Source organism: Enhydra lutris, unplaced genomic scaffold (genome assembly GCF_002288905.1).
Source record: "Enhydra lutris kenyoni isolate GAN:26980312 unplaced genomic scaffold, ASM228890v2 scaffoldscaffold77, whole genome shotgun sequence".
NCBI lineage: Eukaryota > Metazoa > Chordata > Mammalia > Carnivora > Mustelidae > Enhydra > Enhydra lutris.
Genome location: NW_019154161.1, coordinates 5,002,425 through 5,026,941, shown reverse-complemented (window position 1 = coordinate 5,026,941; position 24,517 = coordinate 5,002,425). Strand labels below are relative to the sequence as shown.

General features: G+C 49.9%; 1 protein-coding gene across 3 annotated transcripts; it reads left to right on the top strand.

Annotated features, from left to right (window-relative positions):
* The first annotated feature begins 1,490 nt into the window (after positions 1-1,490).
* Positions 1,491-24,511, top strand: LOC111160763 (coiled-coil domain containing 61). 3 transcript variants are annotated; one of them, XM_022524103.1, is made up of 14 exons: positions 1,491-1,537; positions 8,538-8,696; positions 8,949-9,031; positions 13,666-13,823; positions 14,777-14,938; positions 21,024-21,234; positions 21,326-21,408; positions 22,076-22,245; positions 22,378-22,453; positions 22,781-22,923; positions 23,015-23,093; positions 23,270-23,324; positions 24,022-24,100; positions 24,200-24,511. In XM_022524103.1, exons 2-14 carry the CDS (start codon positions 8,549-8,551, stop codon positions 24,295-24,297), a joined length of 1,545 nt encoding a protein of 514 aa, XP_022379811.1. In that variant the 5' UTR covers positions 1,491-1,537; positions 8,538-8,548; the 3' UTR covers positions 24,298-24,511. The 3 variants fall into 3 exon arrangements, with proteins under 3 accessions (XP_022379811.1, XP_022379809.1, XP_022379812.1); XM_022524101.1 differs by lacking the exon at positions 1,491-1,537 and adding an exon at positions 4,676-5,387; XM_022524104.1 differs by lacking the exon at positions 1,491-1,537 and having other exon boundaries at positions 8,137-8,696.
* The last annotated feature ends 6 nt before the right edge of the window (positions 24,512-24,517 follow it).

The following is a 24,517-nucleotide window of genomic DNA, read 5'->3' as shown; positions in this document are numbered from 1 at the left end:
AGGGTCTGTGGATCAAGTCCCACATTGGGCTCTCTGCTCAGCAGGGGAGTCCGCTTTTCTCTCTGCCTGTGCCCCTCCTGCCCGCCCCCCCCACCCTGCCCCCACGCTTATTCTCTCTCTCTCAAATAAATAATATCTTAAAAAAAAAAAAAAAGATTGAGCCAGAAGCTAGTCCACAAAATACATTTTCCAAAACATAGCTAATGTGAGCTAAGCTTTGTGAAAGTTTTTACCAGTTTCCAAAATGTTTCGATGTCATCACCAATTCTGACTTGTGAGGGTGAAACTTCTTCTAAACTATGGGGACTAAAAAAAAATGTTCCACCAAGCGCATACTAGAGGAAAGTTCATTTACTTTTCTCTTCTCTCTGCAGACTAGGACATTATGAAATAAGTATATCCAGCCAAAAAAGTAGGCGACTACCACAAGAGGTGTGTCAGGCAGTAAATTAATAAAAAAACATTACGTTATCTTTGGGGATTTTGCAATGCTTGTGGTATTTGTCAGCTCTTTTAAATATGTAATTTGTTATTATTTCATATTCTAAGTTTTCACGTTCATACCCAACATTTTTTTTTTTAAGTTTTTATTTATTTATTAGAGAGAGCGCGAGCACTAGCACAAGCAGAGGTAAGGGCAGAGGGAGAAGCGGACTCCCAGGTGATCAGGGAGCCCGATGGGGGGGGTTAGAACTCAAGATCCTGGGACCATGACCTGAGCTGAAGGGAGACGCTTAACCTACTGAACCACCCAGGCACCCCTCGTACCCCAATTTTGTGTTAGTAATTTTGTGTTTCTTTTCTTCAGGAACGCCCCCTTCCCCTACTCTCCCACCAAACTCCGCAAGTTCTATCAGCCCCGTTAATGACTCATTGGCTCAGAATAGAAATACGTTCCCAAACTGTGCGTTCCCTGGGCAGTGGCTGTACCTCTTTGCGATTGTTTCCTTAATAGCAAAATGGGGATGATAGTAGCCCCTACACAGCAGTTGTTGTTAAGTTTCAATAAGCCAAGGCCTGCAAAGCGCTTAATGCTGGCTTGGAACGGAGTGAGCAACGATAAACCCGTGCCCCACTTTACGCAAAGAATTCTCCGCAGCTCCCGGACGACCCGCAGCGGAGGCCTTCCAGTGCGCCTGTGCTCCCAACTCTCCTGCAGCCCGCCCCTCCTCGTGGGCGCGTCTAGACCGCGCAGGGGTGATGGGCGGAGTCAAGGGGCTACTTCCTGGATTTCCTCCTCCCTCCGAGGAACAACCCTCTTTGCATGACTGGCAGTAGGAATTAGCCAGTAATGATTGGAGCGAAGACCGAGGACTCGGCCCATTTAGGAATCTCTCATCCGAGTTGACCAATGGCAAACTTTGGAGGGTGGGTTCGTCTCTGAGGCGGGACACGGACTGACGGGCGTCTGTTTTGACTAATGAGAACTCGGCTGCGAGTGAGCCAGGGCCAGTCAGAAGCGAGAAGGCCGGATCCTGGGGCGGGGCTGGAGCTTCGGCAGTTGAGCCGCTCGCGAGGAGGGGTGTCTGTGGAGAAGGTGAGAGGCGGCGAGAGTGGCGGGTGCGCGGGCCCAGGTGGCGATCCTGGGGGGAGGGGATGCTTTCGGGGGAGGGTGGGCTGCGGCGGGCAGCTTGACCCCGCAGTGTAGGAATCGGGAGGGGGTGACGTTTAACACGGGTAGGCGCTTTGACGAGGGTTTGTGAGGCAGAGGGCAGCGTCTGAGTTGGGGGGGGGGGTCATGTTTTGTTTCTCACAGGAGGGTCTTTAATGGGAAAGGTGTAAAGCTAGAGACAGCAGGTGGTCAAATACAGAAATTCTCTTATAATATAGCCTTGTGATTTAATGGGGGTGGGGGGTTTGAGGCGAGGGGTTATTTTCGCGCGGTGTGGAGGAGCGGAGGTCCTTGAGATGAGTTACAAGCCTTGATTTGGGTGCAGGGCAGGTGAAGCTACGCGGAGGGAGAGAATGAACGAGGACTTCGAGGATGGAGGTGTGCTTTGGCGAGGTGTGAAGTCACATGATACATGGAGCGTTTATCTAGGGCTTAGTATATGCCAGGTTTTGTATGAATGACTCTTAAACTTCCTAACACCCCTCCCGGTGGTTAAGACTGTGGGATCTGGAGTTGGGTTGCCTGAGTTTAAATGCTGGCTTTGCCACTGGCCCTGCCGCTGAATGTCAGGGTGGCTTCCGGGAAATTCTTTAACCCTATGTGCCTCAGCTTTAGCATCGTTAGAATGACTTCATCTCTTCTCTGTACCACTCACCTACTGTCCTCACCCAGTCTCTTGGCCTCACATGCTGTTTATATAATGATAACTCCCAGGTGCCTGTCTGCAGCCTGGATCTCTCCTCTGAACCCCAGACTCATTTGTCCAGTGGCGACTCTTCTCTACTTGGAAGTCCAACTGACATCCATGCTTTAAAACCTTGTCCCAAACCAAACCTGTAGCTTCCCCTTTCAACCTCCAAACCCTGCTGATGGCACTTCCATTCTTCCAGGTACTCAGGGCAAAAACCTTGGAGTTGTCCTTGACTCTGCTTTTCCCTTGCCTGTGCGTCATCTGCCAATCAGCAAATCTCATGCGTCTATCTTCAGAACACTTCCAGAATCCAGCCCTATCTCACCACCTCCCTTGCTGCTGCTCTGATTCATGCCATCACCTGCCCTTACCTGGTCTGTTGCAGTGGCCTCCTCGCTGGGCTCCTTGCCTCTCACCTGGAGCCCACAGTCGGGGGTTCCTGTTGAAACAAAAATCAGATCATGTTGCTCCCTGGTCCAGGCACTCCCACACTCGCTTCTCCTTTGCACAGTACAAGACCTTGCCAAGCCCACAGGACACCACCTGATTCGGCTCTCCCTCCAGCCTGCCCTCAGACTCCTGCCATTCTCCCTCGTTGACACTGCTTCAGCCACCCTGGCCTCCTTGTTCTTCTGACATAGCAAATACATTCCCAGCTGGGGAATGTCCTTGCTGTGCCCTCTGTCTGGACAGTGTTCCGTCTAGATGTCTACATGGCTTCTTCCTCACTTCCTTCAGGTCTCTGTTCAAATGTCATATCCACAGACCGGCCCTCGCTGACCACCCAAGCTAAAAGAGCTCCTGTTACTCCCTGGCCTCTTATCACCTGGTTTTGGTTTTCTTCAGTTAAACACCACTTACCCAACTTATATTAGGGTTTGTTTATATCCCTTGGCTTCTTAGATTCCCAACCCCCACTAGAGTGTTGACTCAATGAGAATATAGTCCCTGGAAGGGCCCATAGGGCCCTAAAAAAGTGTTACTTATATTATATCATCATCATCACCATTTCTTGGTGGGGAGGAGAGACTCCCTGTGGTATAGGGCAGGGTTGTTGAGCTGGGAGAGTCTTGTGTGGGGTGGTGGGGTCAGGATGGGGTAATAAACTGGGCAGACTGTGGTATCCAGGGGCAGAAGCTCTCAGATCTCAGTGCTGGGGGAGCTTGTAGAAAATGCAGATTCCTGCCCCCCCCCCCCCCCCGCCGAAGTTCTACTTCTGTAGATTTGGGATCATGCCCAAGATCCTGCATTTTTTAATTTTTAATTTTTAATTTTTAATTTTTATCAAGCACCCGTATTCATGCTGAAGGTCTGCAGTCCTCACTTGAAGTAACAGACGAGTTTGGAGCTTGGACTGGAGCTCTTTCATCATTAAACTCCCCCTCTGGGGCTACCCCTCCACTGGGCAGTGCTGGGGACACTGGTGATTGAGACAGTTCCTTACCTAGCCTAGGAGTCAGAGAGGGCATGTGACAGGAATGGACATTGGAGCTGGGACCTGGTGACACAGCAATGAACTGAGGGCAGAGGACCTTGTCTGTATATCCAGTGCCTAGAACCCCATTTCCTGGCCTGTCGCATAAATTCACAAGTAGTCCCCAATCTGTGCCAGGCCCAGGGTGCTGAAGGTACAAAAACGATCAAAATGGCTCTGCCTTTTTGGGCTTCTGGTCTGTCAACTAATCGTCAGCTAGTTGTGCAGATGGTGGACAGTTGACCGGGTGCCAGGCACTGTTTGAAACTCCGTACATGTATTAATAACTCTAATCCCCACAATCATCCTATGTGAGATGGGAGCTCTTATCATCTCCACTTTACTGATGGGAGAAGGCCCAGAGAGGCGAAGTGCCTTGCCCTGGGCCATATTGTGGGTAAGTGGAGGAGCAGGAGCTGAACTTAGGAGTCCCTGTCCTGCAGTGTGTGTCATGCTTAAGGTACCAGGCCACACTTAAGGATTGGTGCCTGGAGGGAAAGCAGCAGAGAATTATGGGAGGAAACAAGCGTAGCTGGGTGATGGGGAGGGGAACCAATGTGCCAGCCCCTCACTGCAGGGTTCTAGGCAAACCTCAGTTTCATCCTTTGTGAAATGGGGGATGGTTACAGCATCTACCTGAGAGCAGAATTAAGGACTAGTCACGGATGGGTGCGTGTAGTCCTCATCTAAGGCAAAAAGCATTTGAGGAATGGTAGGGGAGGGTATTTGGATATTCTGGGGGCGGGGGGAGGAGTGGGCTGCAGTGTGCACTATGGAGGGGCAGGTTGTGGGGAGTTCTTAAAGGCTTTCATGTTTATATATTACAGGGGGACAGGGTGGAAGGCTCTTGTCTGTATTCTGGGGGAGTGCAGGGTGAAGGGAGGGGGATTCTAGCCAGCTAAAACTCACCTGGCGGGGAGTAGTCACTCAGGCCAAGCCAGTGTGTGTATGAGAGGTGTTGGGGGGCATATACTGTATAGGACAGGCCAGCTAGGTCCTGGCCAGGCCGGAATATGTGATGTTGGCGGAAGACGCTGCCGCAGACAGTGCGAAATAGCCATCGGGATTGGGGGCTGACAGAGGTGGGGATTTGTCCGTGTTCTGTGTGGGAGATGGTGATGTGGATTTGTTTTGGGGGAGCCCAGTGTGGAAGATTCTCAGCTTCCACCCTAGGGCGAGGACTGTGAAATCGGAGATATCCAGGGAGCGCTTTTGGGTGGAGGAGGAGCCAGGGACAGTGATGTAACCCTGGAAACCGAGAGGGGAGTCACCTTAGTGAAAGATGAGAGGGAAAGGCCCCAGGGTCGGAAAGCTGAGTGTGCTTGTGCGTGTGTGCTTGCGTGCGTGTGCGTACGTGTATGCGCGTGTGCGCTGAAGCCATGATGTCACGAGGCCCGAGAAATGGGGTCAGGTGTGTGGGCCAGAGTGGGGTGCTGGGGTGTGCACGCAGAGCGCTCAAGGTTGAAGGGCTGACGTCACGGGTTGGCGAGGGCGGGGCCTCGAATGCAGGGTCTGGAAGCTGAGGCGAAGAGCTAGGAGAGTCTTGGGACTGGAACCAAACCAGCAACCAGAATGGGCCACTGGTCACAGAGCAAGGATGGAGGATGCAGGTAGAAGGACACGGTGGGGAGATTGGAAGGGGAGAGGGGAGCGGGGCCTGGGGAACCCCCCCAAATTGGGGGGGGGAAGCGGGGAAGGGTGTTCTGGGAAGGCTCTCCAGGGAAGAGAGGTGGAAAATATTGGGGAGGGGGTAGGGTTTACATAGAATTGGGGAGGGAACAGAATCCAGGTGAAATGTGGGGATAATCTAAGACAGGCTGAAAATGGAGTAGGTCCCCGCTGTGGAGTAGGACATTGGGCAAATATGCAGAATCCAGGTGGAAAAATAGGAGGGAGCAAAATTTAGGTAGAATATGGGGAAACCCCTGGAGAACATGGGGGCTGGTGTACGGAGAAGGGGAATGCCCCCCCCCCCCCCAATCTGGGAAAGCAGAATGGCAGTAAAGGACTTGGGGAAGGGAGTGGAGAGGGCTGGTTTCACGAATGTGGTAGAAGGGGTGAGGCTGAGATACGGAGGGAAGGAGGGAGGTTCTGCAGCGGGGAGGGGAGGGAAGTCAGAATCTCCAGGCCCTCTGGGGCGTGAGCGACGGGGAGCTGGCAGGGGTGTGGGTTTATTTCATCAGCAATTGTTGGGCGCTCACAAGCAGCAGAGAAGAACGGATGAGGGGAGGGGAGAGGGCGAAGTTTGTGGAAGTGTGGGAGGCAGGTGTGTGTAAGGGGACAATGGAATTCAGCGAGAATATTCAGGGGCTTAATATCTGGGGACTGAGGTGGAGGCGGATGACATCAGGGCAGTTGGATACGGAAGGGTCCAGTGATTTAGTGAAGGGCTGCTATTCTCTGGAAGAGAATGGGGAGCTTATGCGGGGGAGTGGGGAAGGAGGAGAGCAGGGGTGGGTTGGTGGTGGAGATGGGGTGGAACGGGCCCCTTTATTCCTCTGTCACCCCCCGGAGTTCGGTACCACGAGTGGGGTGGTGAATTGGGAAAGTGAAGCTGTGCAGCTCCTCAGGCGTTCTGCGGGTACCTCCAACGCCTTGGTAACCAGAACGGCGCAACCATTGATTGGCCCTCGGAGCTGGAGGGGCGGGGTCGGGGGCGAGGTCTAGGACACCCGGTGGGGCGGGGCCAGCGCTGCCTGGCACCCGCACTGAGGACCAGGGGATGCAGGATGTATTGAAACGTGTAGCCATTTGTTGGCCCATAGGTCAGAGATTATTAACCCCACCTCTGCGCCTCCAGGGAATGTGAGAGTGGCTAATTGTGAGAGTGGCTAATTGTGAGAGTGGATTTGCAAGGGGAAGAGGTCTCGATTTCATCAGCCGCTTCCAAAGACCAGAGACCCCTCCCCCGAATAAACTTAAGAGCTTAGGCCTAGAGACAGAGGAGCCTACCAGAATGTCTGGGGCTTTGTTGGTTGTCCTTGGGCTTTTGAGAAAGGGGATCTGTAGATGGGCCTCGGGGTGGTGTTCTGGGAGCCCCTGAAATTACTTGAAAAGGATTATGGGTCTATTCATTTATCTGGGGAGGGTTCAGAGATCTCATTAGACTATCAAAGGTGCAAAGACTCTTAAAAGGTTAAAAACCACTGATTTATTAGAGTTTTGGGGCTCATCATTTTCTGGCCTCACAATATTATATTTTCTGTATCAGCCTTTAGGAGGAGTTCTTGGGGAAAGTGTGAGGAGCAAAGGATGTGGGGGAGAGAAGGAGACCAGGCTTTGGAGAGATCCCCATGATCTGGGTTGGGGCAGCCCTGGCTAGCTCTGTTCTGGGGGCAGCTGTGGGACTCCGCTGAGCCTCAATTTCCCCATCTGTCCACCAGCAAGAAAAATGGGCTTGCCTTGTTTCTGTACTGCCTTTCAAGACACAACAACAAATAATGGTGATGATGATGCCAGTATGCGTATGAGTGATTGCTGTGTGTCGGACATTGCTCAGTTTGTCCAAGGATTTTAACGTGACTCTTTTAATCCTTACACCAGCCCAAGGAGATGAGCACTGTCCTCCTTCTGTGGGTTTACAAAGGCCTGTGTGAGCGCCATCTGGCCCATTAGATCTCATCTCTGTCCCTCCCTCATGCTGACCTCGCTGTTCTTGGAATAAATCAGGAACATCCCACCTTGGAGCTCTTGCCTGGCTGTTCCCTTTGCCTGGATACTCTTCTCCGAGATAATAACCCATCGCCTTACCCCTCTCCAGGCCTCTGCTCAGAGAGGCCTTCCCTGGCTACCTTAGCTAAAAGAACAACCCTTACCCCCAGCGTCTCCTTTTTCCACTACTTCCCCTCCCTTTTTCAGACATCTTTATACCTCTGACTGTTGCTGCCCTCTTGGGAATGGGGCATAATCTGGTTTGTCATATCCCAGCACCCAGGACGGCATGTACTTTAAAGATAAGGAATCTGGCACCAAGAGAGTTGAGGTAACTTGCCTGCGTATGTGCACATAGCTGAAGCTACACGTGAACTCAGGCAGCCCGGGCCTCTCATTTTGCACCAGCCCCTAAAATCCAGGCTGAAGGCAGAGATCTGCCCCTCTCTTCCACCTCATAGAACTAACAGCGAGTGGTAACCCATTGGCTAAGAGAAGGGACTTAGGCTTAGAACAGACCAATTAATAAAGTTGATTATGAGTTCACTAGACATGATTTAAGTGTGTCATTGATAATATACAGTCCTGCTGTTCTCTCGACTTGAACCACTTTTCGCTAGATAGCCATATGCCCATAGGTTACCTCTCAGGGAGGCCGGCCCTGACGCCTGACTTAAAATCTGCCCTTCCTGACCTCAGTACTCTCTGTCCCCCTTTGCAGCTTGATTTTTCTCCATAAATGTTTGAGTGAATGAATGAATGAATGACTAATATATAATGAGTATGAGGATTAATAAATTAATAATAGTATTAATCATGGTTCTCTTGTCAGAAAGCATGTATTCTGTTAGCTAGCACGTGTTGGATATGGACACAGTTCTACATGCTTTTATGTGTATTGTCCAGTTTAATCCTCATGACCGCTCTATGAGGTCGATGCCATTATTATACCCATTTTCCAGATGAGGACAATGAGGCACGGAGAGGGAGTCTTTTTCCTAAGGTGCCGAAGCTGGTGAATGGCAGAGCCAGGATATGAATTCTGGCCTTCCAGCTTCGGAGCCCAGGCTCTCAGCCCCTCTGGGTCTCTGTCTCATCCCTCTCCCCAGTGACACTGGCCATGGACCAGCCAGCTGGCCTGCAGGTGGACTACATCTTCCGGGGTGTGGAGCATGCCGTGCGGGTGGTGGTGTCTGGGCAGGTGCTAGAGCTGGAAGTGGAGGACCGGATGACGGCTGACCAGTGGCGGGGCGAGTTTGATGCCAGCTGTGAGTGTGCCTGCCTGGGGTGGGTTCACCTGTCCTTCCTCAGGATCACCTTCTCCTGAAGATGAGGCCAACCAGGAACCTGCCCATCTGCCTCTTCTACCTGACCAGAGACTCTCTAACGTGGGGAGGGGGTGGAGGGCTCATCCCTCCCGCCAGAGGCATGGGAGGTGGAGAAAGTTGAAAAGATTGGATGTATTGCTCTTGGGCTGGGCAAGTGGTCAGACTTCAGGAAGGACTTTTATCTCTACCCAGTCATCGAAGATCTGACTCACAAGACGGGGAACTTCAAACAGTTCAACATCTTCTGTAACATGCTAGAGTCGGCTCTCACCCAGGTAGGGGCCAGGGCTGGGGGCCAGGGGAGGTTTCTGTTTTCTGGATCCCTGGGGAGGTAGATACCCAACTGATATATGCAAGACTCTCTACCTTGTCTTTCCTTAAAGGGAGAGGGCTATCTTTTTCATTCCCAAATGTAAGTGATAGATACTCTCATGTAGAAAATTCATGTCACAGAGAAATGTAAAGAAGAAAGTAAAAATCATGTCACAAAGAAATGTAAGGAAGAAAGTAAAAATCGCTTTACTCCAAATACTCATTCCTGATGATATTTTATTAATATTTTGGTGAAAATCACTCCAGCCATTTCTCTATTTCTTTGTTTACTTGTGAAAGTGTGTGTATGTGTGTATTTGTAGATGTGTAATTTTATATAGTGGATATACTTCCCAAAGTATTCTTTAACCTGTTTTTAAAAGTTTCAACATTATTTCATAAACATTTGGTCATATCAGTGAATATAAGTATTCATTCGTGTCATTTTTACTGAGTATCTACAGTGTGCCAGACACTGTGATAGACATTGGGATATAGCAGTGAACAGAAGAGACAAAATTCCTGTCCTTACGAAGCTGACATTCTAGTGGGAGAAACAAAAAGTTGAAAAAATCTATAATGGCAAATAGTTAAAAGTATTAATAGGAAAAAAAAAAGCAGGCTGGAAGTTAGAGTGGTAGGGATTTTACTCAGACATCGTTTTAAGACTATGAGCTACATTATTTCTCTGATTATAGAGAGAATTTGCACTCGTAAAATTATGACAGTGAAAGTGTGTGAGTTAGAAAGTGACAGTCTCTTATAATCCCGTCTATCCCCTACTTTAGACTGTTAACATTTTAGCATGTGTAGGCAGTGTAGCATAATGGCCAAGCATGAATTCTGAACTCATACTCATCGCTGATACTTACTAGCTGGGAGCCTTGGGCCAGTTACTTCCCCTCCAAGCCTTAGTTTTCTTTTTTCTTTTCTTTTTCCTTTCCTTTTCTTTTTCCCCCCTTTCTTTTTCTTTCTTTTTTTTTTTTTTTTGTGAGAGAGAGAGAGAGTGAGTGTACAAACAGGGGCAAGGGGGGTGGGCAGTGGGAGAGAAAGGATCGTAAGCAGGCTCCACACTCAGTGCGGAGCCCAATGTAGGGCTCAATTCAGATCATGACCTGAGCTGAAGTCAAGAGTCAGATGCTTAACTGACTGAGCTGCCTGGGCACCCCATACCTTAATTTTCTTAACTGTAATGTGGGGATAACAGTAGTCCCTATTTCACAATGTGGTGAAGATTAAATGACCTCTTTATAAAAAGCTTAGAATGGTGTCTGGCTCGTAAGTGTTTTACAGATACTGTCTTTTATTTTATTTTATTTTATTTTATTTTATTTTATTTTATTTTATTTTTTTAAAGATTTTATTTATTTATTTGACAGAGAGAGATCACAAGTAGACAGAAAGGCAGGCAGAGAGAGAGAGAGAGAGAGGGAAGCAGGCTCCCCGCCGAGCAGAGAGCCCGATGCGGGACTCGATCCCAGGACCCTGAGACCATGACCCGAGCCGAAGGCAGCGGCTCAACCCACTGAGCCACCCAGGCGCCCCATTATTTTATTTTATTTTAAAGATTTTATTTCTTTATTTGACAGAGATCACAAGTAGCAGAGAGGGAGGGGGAAGCAGGCTCCCTGCTGAGCAGAGAGCCCGATGTGGGGTTTGATCCCAGGACTCTGGGATCATGACCTGAGCCGAAGGCAGAGGCTTAACCCGCTGAGCCACCCACGTGCCCCGATACTGTCTTTTTATTATTGTCATCAATTTCTGAGTTTGTTATCCTTATTAGTGGTTGCTTAGTATTCCGTTATACCCAGGTGGCATGATTTGTTTAACCCAATGGTTCTCAAGATTTTTGGTGTCATGATCTCTTTATGCTCTTAAAAATTGTTGAGGGGCGCCTGGGTGGCTCAGTCATTAAGCATCTGCCTTCGGCTCAGGTCATAATCCCAGGGTCCTGGGATCAAGTTACATGTTGGGCTCCTTGCTCCATGGGAAGCCTGTTTCTCCCTCTCCTGCTCCCCCTGCTGTGTTCTCTCTCTTGCTGTGTCTCTCTCTCTCAAATAAATAAATAAAATTAAAAAAAAAATTATTGAGGACATCAAAGAGCTTTTGTTTATGCAGGCTTTACCTATCAATATTTGCTATATTATAGATTAAGTTGTCTTATAAATTAAAACTGAGAATAACTTAAAGATATTTATGAATTCACTTAAAAATCACTATAATAAACCAGTTACATATTAAAGAACATTCTAATGAAAAATACATTTTCTTTTTTTTTTTAAGATTTTATTTATTTATTTGACAGATCACAAGGAGGCAGAGAGGCAGGCAGAGAGAGTGGGGGGAAGCCAGCTCCCCACCAAGCAGAGAGCTTGACGTGGGGCTCGATCCCAGGACCCTGAGGTCATGACCTGAGCTGAAGGCAGAAGCTTAACCCACTGAGCTACCCAGGCGCCCCAGAAAAATACATTATTTTTTAAAAGATTTTATTTATTTGAGAGAGAAAGAGTGAGGGAACATGAGAGGGGGAAGGTCAGAGGGAGAAGCAGACCCCCTGCTGAGCAAGGAGTCCGATGTGGGACTCGATCCCAGGACGCTGGGATCATGACCTGAGCCGAAGGCAGCTGCTCAACCAACTGAGCCACCCAGGTGTCCCAAAAATACATTTTCTAAAACAAAATAATTAGTGGGAAATACAGCATTATTTTACATTTCTGCAAATCTCTTTAATGTCTTGCTTAATAGAAAACTAGATCCTTTTTTTTTTTTAAAGATTTTTACTTATTTGACATGCGCGCGTGTGCACGCGCGCGCGCGCACACACACACACACACACTCACAGAAGAGAGTACAAGCAGGGGGAGCCACAGGGAGAGGGAGAGGGAGGAAGCAGGCAGGGAGCCTGAGGTGGGGCTCAATCCCAGGACTCAGAGATTATGACCTGAGCCAAAACCAGACACTTACCCGACTGAGCCACTCAGGGACCTCCAAAACTTCTAGATTCTTATATGTGCTTTTGCATTCAGTCTGTTGTGATTTGTTTTGGTTGAAGTATATGCAGAAAAATCTCCATCACATAGCTATGTAGTTGGAAACGGGAGCCCCTTAATCAGGGAATTGTGCAAATCCTTCTTTGCTAACATACTAAAAGTGGGCAGGTGGTAATTTCTTAAAGATTTGTTGCAGTGTGGAGTCCAAAAGCCTGTCCATGAACATGATCATGTTACATTAAAATCTATGGATGTATCTTGAACTTTACTTGGATCTTTTACCCATCTTATGATGTCATGCGATGGTCATTTAGAAACTATGGTTCACTGAGTTATATAGATCTTCCAAATGTTGACACATTTTTTTATACAGTATCAGGAAGTCACATTTGTTAATATCCTCCCTGATCTCACCGGGGAAGTCTTTCAACATCAAGAAGCTATCAAGCACCCAGTGTCAGATCCAAGTTTTCCAAAATTCTAATTTTTGCTGTGAAGTTTGAATTTTACCATTGGCAACAAATACCGGTAGCTGTTTTTCTTGAAGTGACAAGCTGACTTTGTTCATTTTTGAGAAAATGCCTGCCAGACACCCAAGTCTGAATAACCGTAGTTATGTCTGTCAGTCGTTGTTTCAAGTAAAAATAGTTTTCCATGAAAAAGTGGCTAATTTAGACCCAGGCTCGATTACAGAAGTGTTCTTCCTGAGACAACTGTCATACTTTGGAATGCCACAGAATGTGTGCTTCCCATCGTGTCACAGAGTAGTAAAATGCCATGTTCTCCAGGATGGAGATTCAATAAAATTAATGATTTTTACTGCTTCACCAAGAACATTCTAGATTTGGGGCGCCAGGGTGGCTCAGTTGGTTAAGTGTCTGCCTTCAGCTCAGATCATGATCCTGGGGTCCTGGGATCGAGCTCCACATTGGGCTCCAGCCCCACATTGGGCTCTCTGCTCAGCGGGGAACCTGCTTCTCCCTCTCTCTCTGCCTGCTGCTCCCCCTGCTTGTGCGGTCTCTCTCTGTGTCAAATAAATAAACAAAATCTTAAAAAAAAAAAAAAGAACATTCTAGGTTTGATTTCCTGTGTTATGTTCGTTCCTTTCTTCTTCCTTCCTGGCCCCCCACTGGGACTACGGGGCAACAGAGAATACAGTGACTATTACTACATTGATGCCATTGGCTTGATTTGTGCTGATGGGCACCATCACTTTTACCCACGATTGTTTTGCACCATTGGTATAAATGTCAGAAAAGCAAAAAAAGGCACATGACATCTTAGTATTATTATGGAAATTGTTTTGACCTCATGGATTCCCTGAAAGGGTCTTAGGGACCCCCAGGGATCTTCAGGCAGTGCTTGGAGAGCCACAGCACTAAGCTGTCTCCCATGGGTGAGCAGTTAGGTTCTTTCCCGTTTCTCCCTCTGACATCCTTGTGCCAGCCCTAAGGCAGGGCCATCTTGATCATCCTCCTCAGTGTAGGAAAAGCCCAGCGAGCCCAAAGAATGGATGGGGTGTGGCCCGGGTAGGTGGGTTGTGTGCTCTGGGTATGGCCTTGTCGGGTCTCCCAGCATTTCCTCCCGTCCTCGTCCTCTTCCAACAGAGCAGTGAGTCGGTCACCCTTGACCTACTGACCTACACAGATCTGGAGTCCCTGCGGAATCGCAAGATGGGGGGCCGCCCAGGCCCCTTGGCCTCCAGATCGGCCCAGCTCAACTCCAAGCGCTACCTGATCCTTATCTACTCTGTGGAGTTTGACAGGTGGGGATAAGGGACTGGCTCTAGGCTCAGGCTGGTGGGCAGGTGGGGATGTGGTTAGAACTCAGGAACCCCTGAGGGCAAGGGCGGGGGGGTGTTGCCTTTGGAATCTTCAGGGTTGAGATTTGTATCATTTAATACTGTGTTGGGCTATAAATAGCAGAATAACTATTATTAGTGCTTGAAACAAACAATGGTTTATGACACAAAAAGTTTCATTAGGGACTCAGGCTCCCGCTGTTTTGTTTCCTTTTGTCATCCCTGATGTGTTGACTTTTTGACCTCCAGACTTACCTCTTCATGGTCACAAAATGGCTGCTGGCCCTCCAGGCACTTATTCTATATCAAAGCAAGAGGAAGAGAACGGGGCTGTACTTGTTATGGCATCTACCATTTTTATCAGGAAAGCAAAAGTGTTCTTAGAAGATGCCCAACAGATTTTCTATAATATTTGGCCAGAAATGGTCTTGAATACCTGGCCACAAGCAGTCACATGCAGGGGATGCTAGGATAAAAGTTTGCTTTTTTAGCCTGTATATTGGGAGGCAGCAGGCAAAAGGGTGCCAGAAATGGCCCTTGGGAGCCAGGTGATGGTGTCTGATAATAGCTCCTGGATTTTCTAGCGGGAGGTTGTCAGTCCCAGATGCATAGCATCTGGTGGGGCACTAGATTGAGGTCACTTACCTTTCCTCAGCCAAGAGGTGATACAGTGGGGCCATTTAGAATCTAGCCCTGTGGAATCTGAATTAGGACTGTGCTTGGCGGCAGGTTCACCCCATCAGCAGTGAATGACAGGGAAGTCAGCTCAGACTCCACCAGGCCTGTCGGTGCCAGTGGTTCCAAGACTGCTAGATAAGGGAGTCTGCGGGCCGGCAACTCGAAGGCTCTCAGGTTCTGGTAGTTGCCCTCGGGTGGATTCTTGGCCTCTGAGCTGCCACGGTTCTAATCCTCCCCAGGATTCACTACCCGCTGCCCCTCCCGTACCAGGGCAAGCCAGACCCTGTGGTCCTGCAGGGCATCATCCGCTCACTGAAGGAGGAGCTGGGCCGCCTTCGAGGGCTGGACGGCCCGGATGCTCGGGACACGCGGGAGGCGGAGATCTGGCACCTGAGGGAGCAGTGAGTCTGGGAGGGGAGGGCGGCTGGGGCTGGGTGGGCGCCGCAGGGCCCCGTGCTCCGTGCTACTGGGAGGGTGGTGGGCCCTCATTCACCAGGTACTTATTCTGAGCCCCTCCTCTGTGCCTGCCTCGTGCCGGGTGGTGCTGGGAACACAGCAATGACGGAGACAGTCCTGGCCCTGCCCTCCTGGGACTCCCAGTCCAGTGGGGGGAGATAGCTCTGTCTGCAGACAGTTACGATTCACAGTGGGTGGAACGTGGGAAGCCCAGAGGGGAGACTGGAGCCTGCCCAGTAAGGGAAGGGTGTTCTAGGCAGAAGGAACAACATGTGCAAAGGCATTGTATTTGGTAGGATGTGGTGAGAACAAGGGGACTAGGAGAGTAAAGTGAAGAAAGCAAAGTCTTTTTGGCATGTTTACTGAGTACCTACCGTGTGCTGTGCCTTGTGGGATGCTGAATCAGGGACTCCATCCCCACTTGGGGGGGGGCCCATCCATTGGGTAGGGCAAATAGTATATTTATTTGTTTATCTTTTTTATTTTTTATTTTTTAAAGTCAGGTCCCACACGCAGCATGGAGCCCAACATGGGGCTTGAACTCACAAGTCTGAGATTAAAGACCTGAGCTGAGATCAAGAGTCGGACATGGCACTGACTGAGCCGTCCAGGCGCCCCCATATTTTTAGAAATAACAATAATAATTATTACAGCAGCTAACGTTTATTGAGGGTTTCACTGTGTGCCAGGGATTCTGCTCAGTGGTTTATGACTTCATTCCTTTAATCCTTGCATTGCTGTTATCCCTGTTTTGCTGGGGAGGAACGTGGAGGCCCAGAGAGGTTAGAGAATTTGCCCCAGTCACAGTGTGTAGTATGGCCAGGCTAGACCTTGAATCCAGGCAGCCAGCACCAAGCCCCCTTTGTTTCCTTTAGCTGCTGCTATCTGTTCTGTTGGCAGCTGCTAGCCGCTGGGCCAGGACTGAGTGTTGGGGCTGACGGGGGAGGAGTGGGAGCTTACGGAGCTGGAGAGCCTTGTGGGTTCTCCTGGAAGAGATTGGCTGTGCGTTGCTGGGAAGCAGCACAAGCTTTGTCCTCAGTTCAGCCTCAGGACTCTGGTTTGTGTGGATGTATGTGTTTCCCAGACTGGCCACAGCGTGGTGCCCTTTGCCCTTCAGGACCAGCCAGAACTAGCGAGGGTAGCTTGAGATCCTATAGCTGGTCAAAGGCTTCTTACCTTCCTCTTCCCAACTTCCTCTTCCTAACTGGAGTGAGGGAGTTCGGGAAGACTCCAAATTCATTCATTCATCCGTCGGACATTTTCCCGGTTCGTATTGTGTGCCAGGCACGCTGCCCAGCCCTAGTTAATGCTTCTTGAGCCCTTACTCAGTGTCAGACATGGTCCCAAGCACTCTTCATAGATTCTTACAACCTTATAGGTGGGAATTATTATTGTTATCATCCCACTTTGCAGAGATGTGAGGTCAAACTGCCTAAGGTCACCCAGCTTGTAATAAGTGGGGTAGAGTCAAACATAGTCAGCCTGGCGGGAGAACTCGGGTCCCTCACAGTGACCAGATGGCTGCAGTGAGGATCCAGACAGAAAACAGATAATCACACTGATAAATGTCAGCTTTAGGAAGGAAATGTACAGAGAACCACAAAAGCAGAGAAGAGAGGGACGTGACCTAGCCTGGCCACGGGCAGGGGATGTGACGTTTGAAGGTGAGAGAGTGTTCCAGAAGGAAGATTTGTATCTGCAAAGAGAAGCTAGGCTGGAGGGGAAGGTGGGGCGAGAGGAAGGGAAGGGGGACGTCATATAGGTGGGGCTGAATGGGAAGCTCCTTGGAGAATATAGGGGAGTCACAAATTTTAAGAACTTTTTTGTTTTTTTAAGATTTTTATTTATTTATTTGACACACAGAGAGAGCACAAGTGGGGAAGCAGCAGGCAGAGGGAGAAGCGGGCTCCCTGAGGCAGGACTGGATCCCAGGACCCTGGGATCATGACCTGAGCTGAAGGCATTCGCTTAACTGACAGAGCCACCCAGGCACCAAGAAGTGTTTTATTAGGAAAAATTCCAAGAACACACAAAAGTAAACAATAGTATGATGCCCACGTCCTTTGCCTCCGATTCAATGGTTATCTACATTTTGCCCATCTTGTTTGATCTGTGTACTCCCCTTTCCCTCAGAAGCAAATCCCAGACATCGTATCTCCTCTGTAAATACTTCATTCTGTCTCTGTGGTTAATGCATTCCCCATCCCTTGTATTTCCTGTGAAGTAGTTGTTAAACCTATAGGCTCGTCAGATTTAGGTTTCTGGCAAGAAACCGTGGTGGTGCTGTGTGCTTGCCGACTGTCAGGTGGTGTTGGGGCTGATGAGTTTGGATGCGGAGACTTGGTTCCTTCTTATTAAGTTTCCATCAGACTAGCATCTCTTGGTACTTTTCATTTGCTAATTACCAGTGAGATTGAACAGTTTTTCATATATTTAGTAGCCGTTTGGACTTCCTCTTTTGTGAGCTGCCTATTTTTCTGCTGTCATCTATTTCTTATTGATTTCCAGGAACTCTTTATATAGTCAGGATATGAGCCCTTTGTTAATTTTATGTATTTCAGAAACCTTCTTGCCCTCTGTAGCTGGCCTTTTCACTCTCTTAATAGTGCCTTTTGATAAACAGGCACCTTTATGTAGTTCTTAATTTTATGTAGACTAGTTTATAAGTTTTTTCTGTGAAGTTAGTAATTTTTATGTCTGTTTTTAGAATCCTTTTCTCTCAGTATCATGAAGCTGTTGTCCTGTATCATCTTCTATAATTCTTTGTCTTTTGCTTTTCACATTTATGTCTACAATCTACCTGAAATTGATTTTGGGGGAGGTAGGAGTCCTTTCATGGTTTTTTTCACATGACCCATCAGCCCAGTGACATTTATTGAAAAGAGTATCCTTTCCTTACTCCCTAGCCATTTTCACCTTTATCACCAATAATGTTTATATATGTATCACACATCAGGTGAGGTTCTGTGCTCTGTAGTCCATTGTTTTGTCTGTCCTTGTGCCACCACCACACTGTTAAAATTATTGTAGCTTTATAATTGGGCTGATACTGGGTAGAGGAAGTCTTCTGACTTTTGTTTTTCCATTTTAAGAATTTTTCTTGGTTATTTTTGGAAATTTACATTTTTTAAAAAAGATTTTATTTATTTGTCAGAGAGAGAAAGAGAGCATAGACGGCAGAGGTAAAGAAAGAAGCAAGCTGGGGCGCCTGGGTGGCTCAGTGGATTAAGCCGCTGCCTTCGGCTCGGGTCATGATCTCAGTGTCCTGGGATTGAGCCCCGCATCGGGCTCTTTGCTCAGCGGGGAGCCTGCTTCTCTCTCTCTGTCGGACTCTCTGACTGCTTGTGATCTCTCTCTCTGTCAAATAAATAAATAAAATCTTAAAAAAAAAAAAAAAAAGAAAGAAGCAAGCTTCTAGCTGAGCAAGGAGCCCAATGTGGGGCTCGATCCCAGGACCCTGGGATCACCACCTGAGCTAAAGGCAGACGCTCAACCGAGCCACCCAGCCTTCCCGGAAATTTACATTTCTCTCTCTTGTTTTTTTTCTTTACTTGATAAACTCCTTTTTTTTTTTTTTTTTTTAAAGATTTTATTTATTTGGGGCGCCTGGGTGGCCCAGTGGGTTAAAGCCTCTGCCTTCAGCTCAGGTCATGATCCCGGGGTCCTGGGATAGAGCCCCGCATCGGGCTCCCTGTGCTCAGCGGGGAGCCTGCTTCCTCCTCCCTCTCTGCCTGCCTCTCTGCCTACTTGTGATCTCTGTCTGTCAAATAAATAAATAAATAAATCTTTAAAAAAAACAAAACAAAAAACCACCTGCCTTTGGCTCAGATCATCTCAGAGTCCTGGAATCGAGCCCCACATTGGGCTCTCTGCTCAGCAGGGAGCCTGCTTTCCCTCTCTCTCTCTGCCTACTTGTGATCTCTGTCTGTCAAATAAATAAATAAAATCTTAAAAAAAAAGATTTTATTTATTTATTTGACAGAGAGAGAGAGAGACAGTGAAAGTGGGAATATAAGCAGGGGGAATGCGAGAGGGAGAAGCAGACTTCCCGGCCACCCAGGCGCCCTGGAAATTTACATTTCTTTATGAATTTTAGAATCAATAGGTTTTTCAATACAAAAACATAAAACTTGGAATTTTTTTAAAATAATAGGCTTAAGATATTATTCTTTTTAAATAATCTCTATACCCATGGGGCTTGAACTCATGGCCCTAAGACCAAGAGTTGGATGCTCCACTACTGAGCCAGCCAGGTGCCCCAAAACTTGTTGGGATTTTTATTGGTATTGCATTGAATCTATAGAATAATTTAGGGGAAGCTGAAAAGCTGAAATCTGTATAAATAGTGTGGTTTTTTTTTGTTTTTTTGGTTTTTTTTTTAGATTTGATTTATTTATTTGAGAGAGAGACAGTGAGAGAGAGCATGAGAGGAGAGAAGGTCAGAGGGAGAAGCAGAATCCCCATGGAGCAGGGAGCCTGATGCAGGACTCAGTCCCAGGACTCTGGGATCATGACCTGAGCTGAAGGCAGTCACTTAACCAACTGAGCCACCTAGGTCCCCAATAGTATGTATTCTAATATGTAAACAGTATACCTATGTGTTTATGTAGGTCTATATTTTGTTAGAATTTTCCATCTTTGGATGATTTTGCTAATGGTTTCTTTACTTTAAATATAAACCATGTTGATGTTATTTGAGAGACAGAGAGAGAGCAGGAGTGGGGGGGAGTGGGAAAGGGAGAAGCAGACTCCCTGCTGAGCAGGGAACCCTGGGGCTGGATCCCAGGACCCTGAGATCTTGACTTGAGCTGATGGCAGGTGCTCAGTTGGTTAACGGAGCCACCTAGACACCCCATAGTTGTATTTATATGTTGATTTTGTATCTAGTAACTTTGGTCAGTTTTCTTATTATTTCTTATAATTTATAGATTTCCTTTGATTTTCAGTACTTATAATCATTTCATCTGCAAATGACTGTTTTCTTCATTCTTCCTTAATCCTTCCCTTTGATTTCTTTTTCTTGCCTTATTGCACTGGCTAGGACTTGAGTGGATATATGGTAGAAATTCAACTTTTTTTCTGTTGGTGTACATTTTGGTTATTTCTACTCTTTTTGCTATTACAAAGAGTTCTGAAACAAATAGCCTTGTGTGTACGTCTTTTTCTCAAGGAAGGTTTTGAGCATAGTAATGACCTGATTGGATTTGCATCTTTAAAGTTTTATTTATGGGAGCATGGGTGTGGCTCAGTGGGTTAAGCCTCTGCCTTCTGCTCAGGTCATGATCTCAGGGTCCTGGGATTGAGTCCCGCATCCGGTTCTCTGCTTGGCAGGGAGCCTGCTTCCTCCTCTCTCTCTGCCTGCCTCTCTGCCTACTTGTGATCTCTCTCTGTCAAATAAATAAATAAAATATTTAAAATTAAAAATAAATAAATAAATAAAATTTTATGTATTTGTTTTAGAGAGAGAGAGATCGTGTGTGAGAGAGTGCAAGCCGGGGAGGGAGAAGGACAGACAGACCCTAGGCTGAGCGTGGAGCCAGATGAGGGGCTCCATGCAGGGCTCAGTCTCAGGACCCTGAGGTCACGACCTGAGCCGAAATCAAGAATTGGAAGCCCAGCCAACTGAGCCACCCAGGTGCCCCATTGGATTTGCATTTTAGAAAGAGTCTTCTGGTGAGTAGGAGGCAGTGTGAGCTGACTGAGAGGCTTGGAGGAAGTCCAAGGTCAGGACCTACCTCAGAGCTAGGCTTTCAGGGTACAGAGAAGGACAGATCAATGACTTATTTTGGCACCGGAACTCACAGGGCTGTGTCCTCCCTGTGGGGTGAGTGGGAGTGACGTGGCGGTGTTCCTCATGTGGGAGGCGGAGGAGAGATGATGGGACCCTGGGGGCAGCTGGAGTGGTGGGGGTGCCTGCCTACCTTCGTGGAGCAGGTGAAATGGTTCGTGCCCAGCCCCATGGAGAAATGACAATTATGGGATCCTGCGAGTCCCCCTCCCTACTCTTGTCTTCCCTCTTGTCTTGCCCAGGGTTTCACGCCTGGCATCTGAGAAGCGAGAACTGGAGGCCCAGCTGGGCCAGTCGCGCGAGGAGGCTCTGGCCGGGAGGGCAGCGCGCCAGGAGGCTGAGGCCCTGCGAGGGCTCGTCCGGGGCCTGGAGCTGGAGCTGCGGCAAGAGCGGGGCCTCGGACACCGCGGGGTCGGCCGCCGCAGCCAGGATTGCCGGCGCCTGGCCAAGGAGGTGAGGGGGTGTGGCGGGCGGCAGGGGGGACCGGTGGCGTTTGGACCTTGGCTTCAGTGTGGTTCTCTACGCCCCTGTTCACTCCTGGCAGCTCGAGGAGGTGAAGGCTTCGGAGCGGAGCCTGCGCGCCCGGCTTAGGACGGTGAACACCGAGCTGGCTGTGTACAAGAGGGGGTGAGAGAGGAGGTCTGGAGGGGCGGGGCCAGGGACTGGATGGGTGGGGCCTGGGGAGCAGGCGTGGAGTCTGGGGGGGGGGGGGGGGGGCCCAGGCCATAGGGTCGGGGCCTGAGTGAAACGAAGGCTTAGAGTAGGGGGGGATAGAGGGTTGGAAGGAATCTGATAGACTGCATGCGGCGGAAAGTTGGATACGGCAGGACGAGTCTGTGAAGAGATGGACAGGGCTTGAAGGGTCAGTCAGGAGACTGGGGCTGGAGATAAGGGGGGGAGGGGTGGGACCTATGGATCTTGTGGAGCAAAAGGGCGTGGCCCAGCTGGTGGGGATCTGGTTGATGTCCGATGTTATTTATTGGGATGGGTGGTGGAGTATTGGAAAGGATTTCTAGGGAGCTGTGGGAGACCTCAGGAAGAAGGGTCCGGTGAAGGGAGTTTGTTTGGATGTAGGGAAATGACAGGTTCTTTTGGGGGGGGGGTTCTCTGTGGCTCCGAGAGGGGCGGAGCCTGAGATAAGGTATCTGTGAGGGTCTGTGCAAGGGCGTGAATGTCTAGTTGATGGGGATAGACCTGAAGGTTCGGAGATTGTGTGATCCGAGAATAGGCTTGAGATAGGAGTTGACATAGGAGCTGGTGGGTGGGAAACGGACGCTGGGCCCTGTGCCCGCAGGAGACGGACTCCGCCGGTGCCGCCGCCCCGGGCGCGGGAGGATCGGGCTTCATCATCGCGGGAGCGCTCCACATCGCGTGGTCGCGGTGCGACCCGCTCTTCTTCCCGGGAGAGTGGCCGGGGGGCCCGGGGTAGAGGCCGCCCTGCCCGCCCCTCACCCTCGCCCACAGGTCTCTGCCCTGCCCTGCCCTGCCCTGCCCTGCCCTGCCCTGCCCGTGGGAGGGTGGGGGGTGGACTGGCGCTGTGGAGGCGTGGTCCTGTGACCCCATCCTCTTCTCTCCACGCTCTCCCCCCCATCCTAGGTAGTCGCGCGCCACGTTTCGACCCTACAGCCTTTGTGAAAGCCAAAGAGAAGAAGCAGAGAGAGATCAAAATGAAGTTAGCGCCCGTTTCCTCTTTACCTGTCCCTTTACCTGGCCTCCGGGCCTGTGCGCTTGTCCATCCCCGTCTCCCATCTGTCGCCATCATCTGTCACCCGCTCCATCTCTCCCCTTCCCTTTACCTGCTCCTGCTTTCCACCAGACCTCCGCCTCCTCTCCTGACCCCCGCCGCCACTTCTGTGTGTCCGCATGCCTTTTCCTTCCCTTTCCTGTGTGACGTCCGCTGGGATAACTGGCCCTGGCTGTGACCCAGAGAGGGTCCCAGCGACGCCATTCCTAGCATCAGTTGGGCACACAAGGTGGTGTCTCCTCCTCCGCTCCCTAGGCAGCAGCAGCAGCGGAACCGACTGGGCAGCGGAGGAAGCGGGGACGGTCCGTCCCTCTCCTGGTCTCGCCAGACTCGGCTCCCCGCTGCCGTGAGCGGCCGAGGGGACGCAGCTCACCGCTCTCGAAACCGCAGCTCCTCGGGTAACTGGGCTGCAGTGCGCTGGGCGGGCCGGCGGGCTGGGCGCCCCAGGCGGGCAAGCGTGGGAGGCTCACTCTCCGCTCCCCGCTCTAGTGGACAGTTTCCGCAGCCGCTGCTCGTCCGCCAGCTCCTGCAGCGAGTTGGAGGATTTCTCCGAATCCCTTCCTAGAGGGTAAAACTTGGGCCCAGGGAAAGGACCGCTTCTAAACGGAATTTGGGGAGTCTGGAAACAGCCTTTTGCGGGGAGATTGGGTGATGGGGACGGGAGCCTTGAAACCACCCAGGCGGGCAAGGTGGGAGGTGCCCAAGGCTCCTCCTGCTGTTCCTGAATACTCTCTTCCTGTCAAGCGTGCGCCGCCGCGGGAAGCCTTCCGGCCCCACAACCTGGGGTGGGCCCAACATGGTGAGTGTCTTTCCCCAGATCTTGAAGGAGGTGGGGGTAGCAGGAAACCACCAGAAGCCCATCATTCCCATTCTGGGGCAGTCAGGTTGCCCGAGGGATCTTTTGAAATGCGTCTGGAGGCAGAAGTGTTGAGACCATTGGATTGGAGGGGAGTGTGGAGTTGGGGTCGGGGAGATGATACCCGCTGATGGCACCTGGCCTCAAGTGACCAGCTCTTAAAACATGGCCCTGCCTTCCTGTCACCTGTGTGACTTCTGGTAGTTCTTATCATCAGTTTCTTTTCTTTTCTTTTTTTTAAATTTAAGATTTTATATATTTATTTGACAGACACAGATCACAAGTAGGCAGAGAGGCAGGCGGGGGGTGGGGGGAAGCAGGCTCCCCGCTGAGCAGAGAGCCCGATGCGGGGCTTGATCCCAGGACCCTGGGATCATGACCTGAAAAGGCAGAGGCGTTAACCCACTGAGCCACCCAAGTGTCCCTTAGCCTCAGTTTCATAAACTGTTCAAAGGGGATGGTAGTAGTTTTCATCCCAGGGGGCTCCGGTGGAGATACCAGGAGGCGATTTTGAGTCTAGTAAGTGCCCAGTCGGTGTCAGCCCCAGTTCTTCAAGGCCCTTAGGTTCAAAATTTCCAGTGAGATCTGGGGGACGGGAATGGAGGGAGGATACCGAACCCCTCCTTCCCGTCTCCCCCAGCAGCAGAAGTCCACCCCTTTGGAACGCGGCCACCATCAGAGACGCCTGACCAGTTCAGGAGGCTGGGTCCCTATGAAAGGTGAGCCCGGGACTCCACATCTCTCCCTCCCCAGCCTCCTGGGCCCAAGGGAAGCGTGCTGGGCCCTCACAGCCGCTGCACCCACACCCGCTCTCACAGAATACAGCTCCGACCACCAGGCTGCGGACATGGCCGAAATAGACGCGCGCCTGAAGGCCTTGCAGGAATATATGAACCGACTGGACACACGGTCGTGACCCCCACAGGGAGTACAGCCCCTCCATCCCCCACCCCCCGCTGGATTCCGAGTGGGGGCGCCGGTGGGCGTGTCCTTCCAGCCCCGCTCAGGCTCCTCCCCTGCTGGTGCTCACAGGGGGTTTCAGGTGTGTGAAGCCTTGATTTCCGCCCCCACGCACTGCATGCTGGGAGGGAGGGTATGTGCATTTTGTAAATAAACGTATTTGCCTTTGGGATCCT

Coding starts and splice junctions, on each gene's coding strand:
- LOC111160763 (XM_022524101.1), top strand. Junction 8,697..8,948: donor GGGCGAGTTTGATGCCAGCT/GTGAGTGTGCCT, acceptor ATCTCTACCCAG/TCATCGAAGATCTGACTCAC. Junction 21,235..21,325: donor GCCGGCGCCTGGCCAAGGAG/GTGAGGGGGTGT, acceptor CACTCCTGGCAG/CTCGAGGAGGTGAAGGCTTC.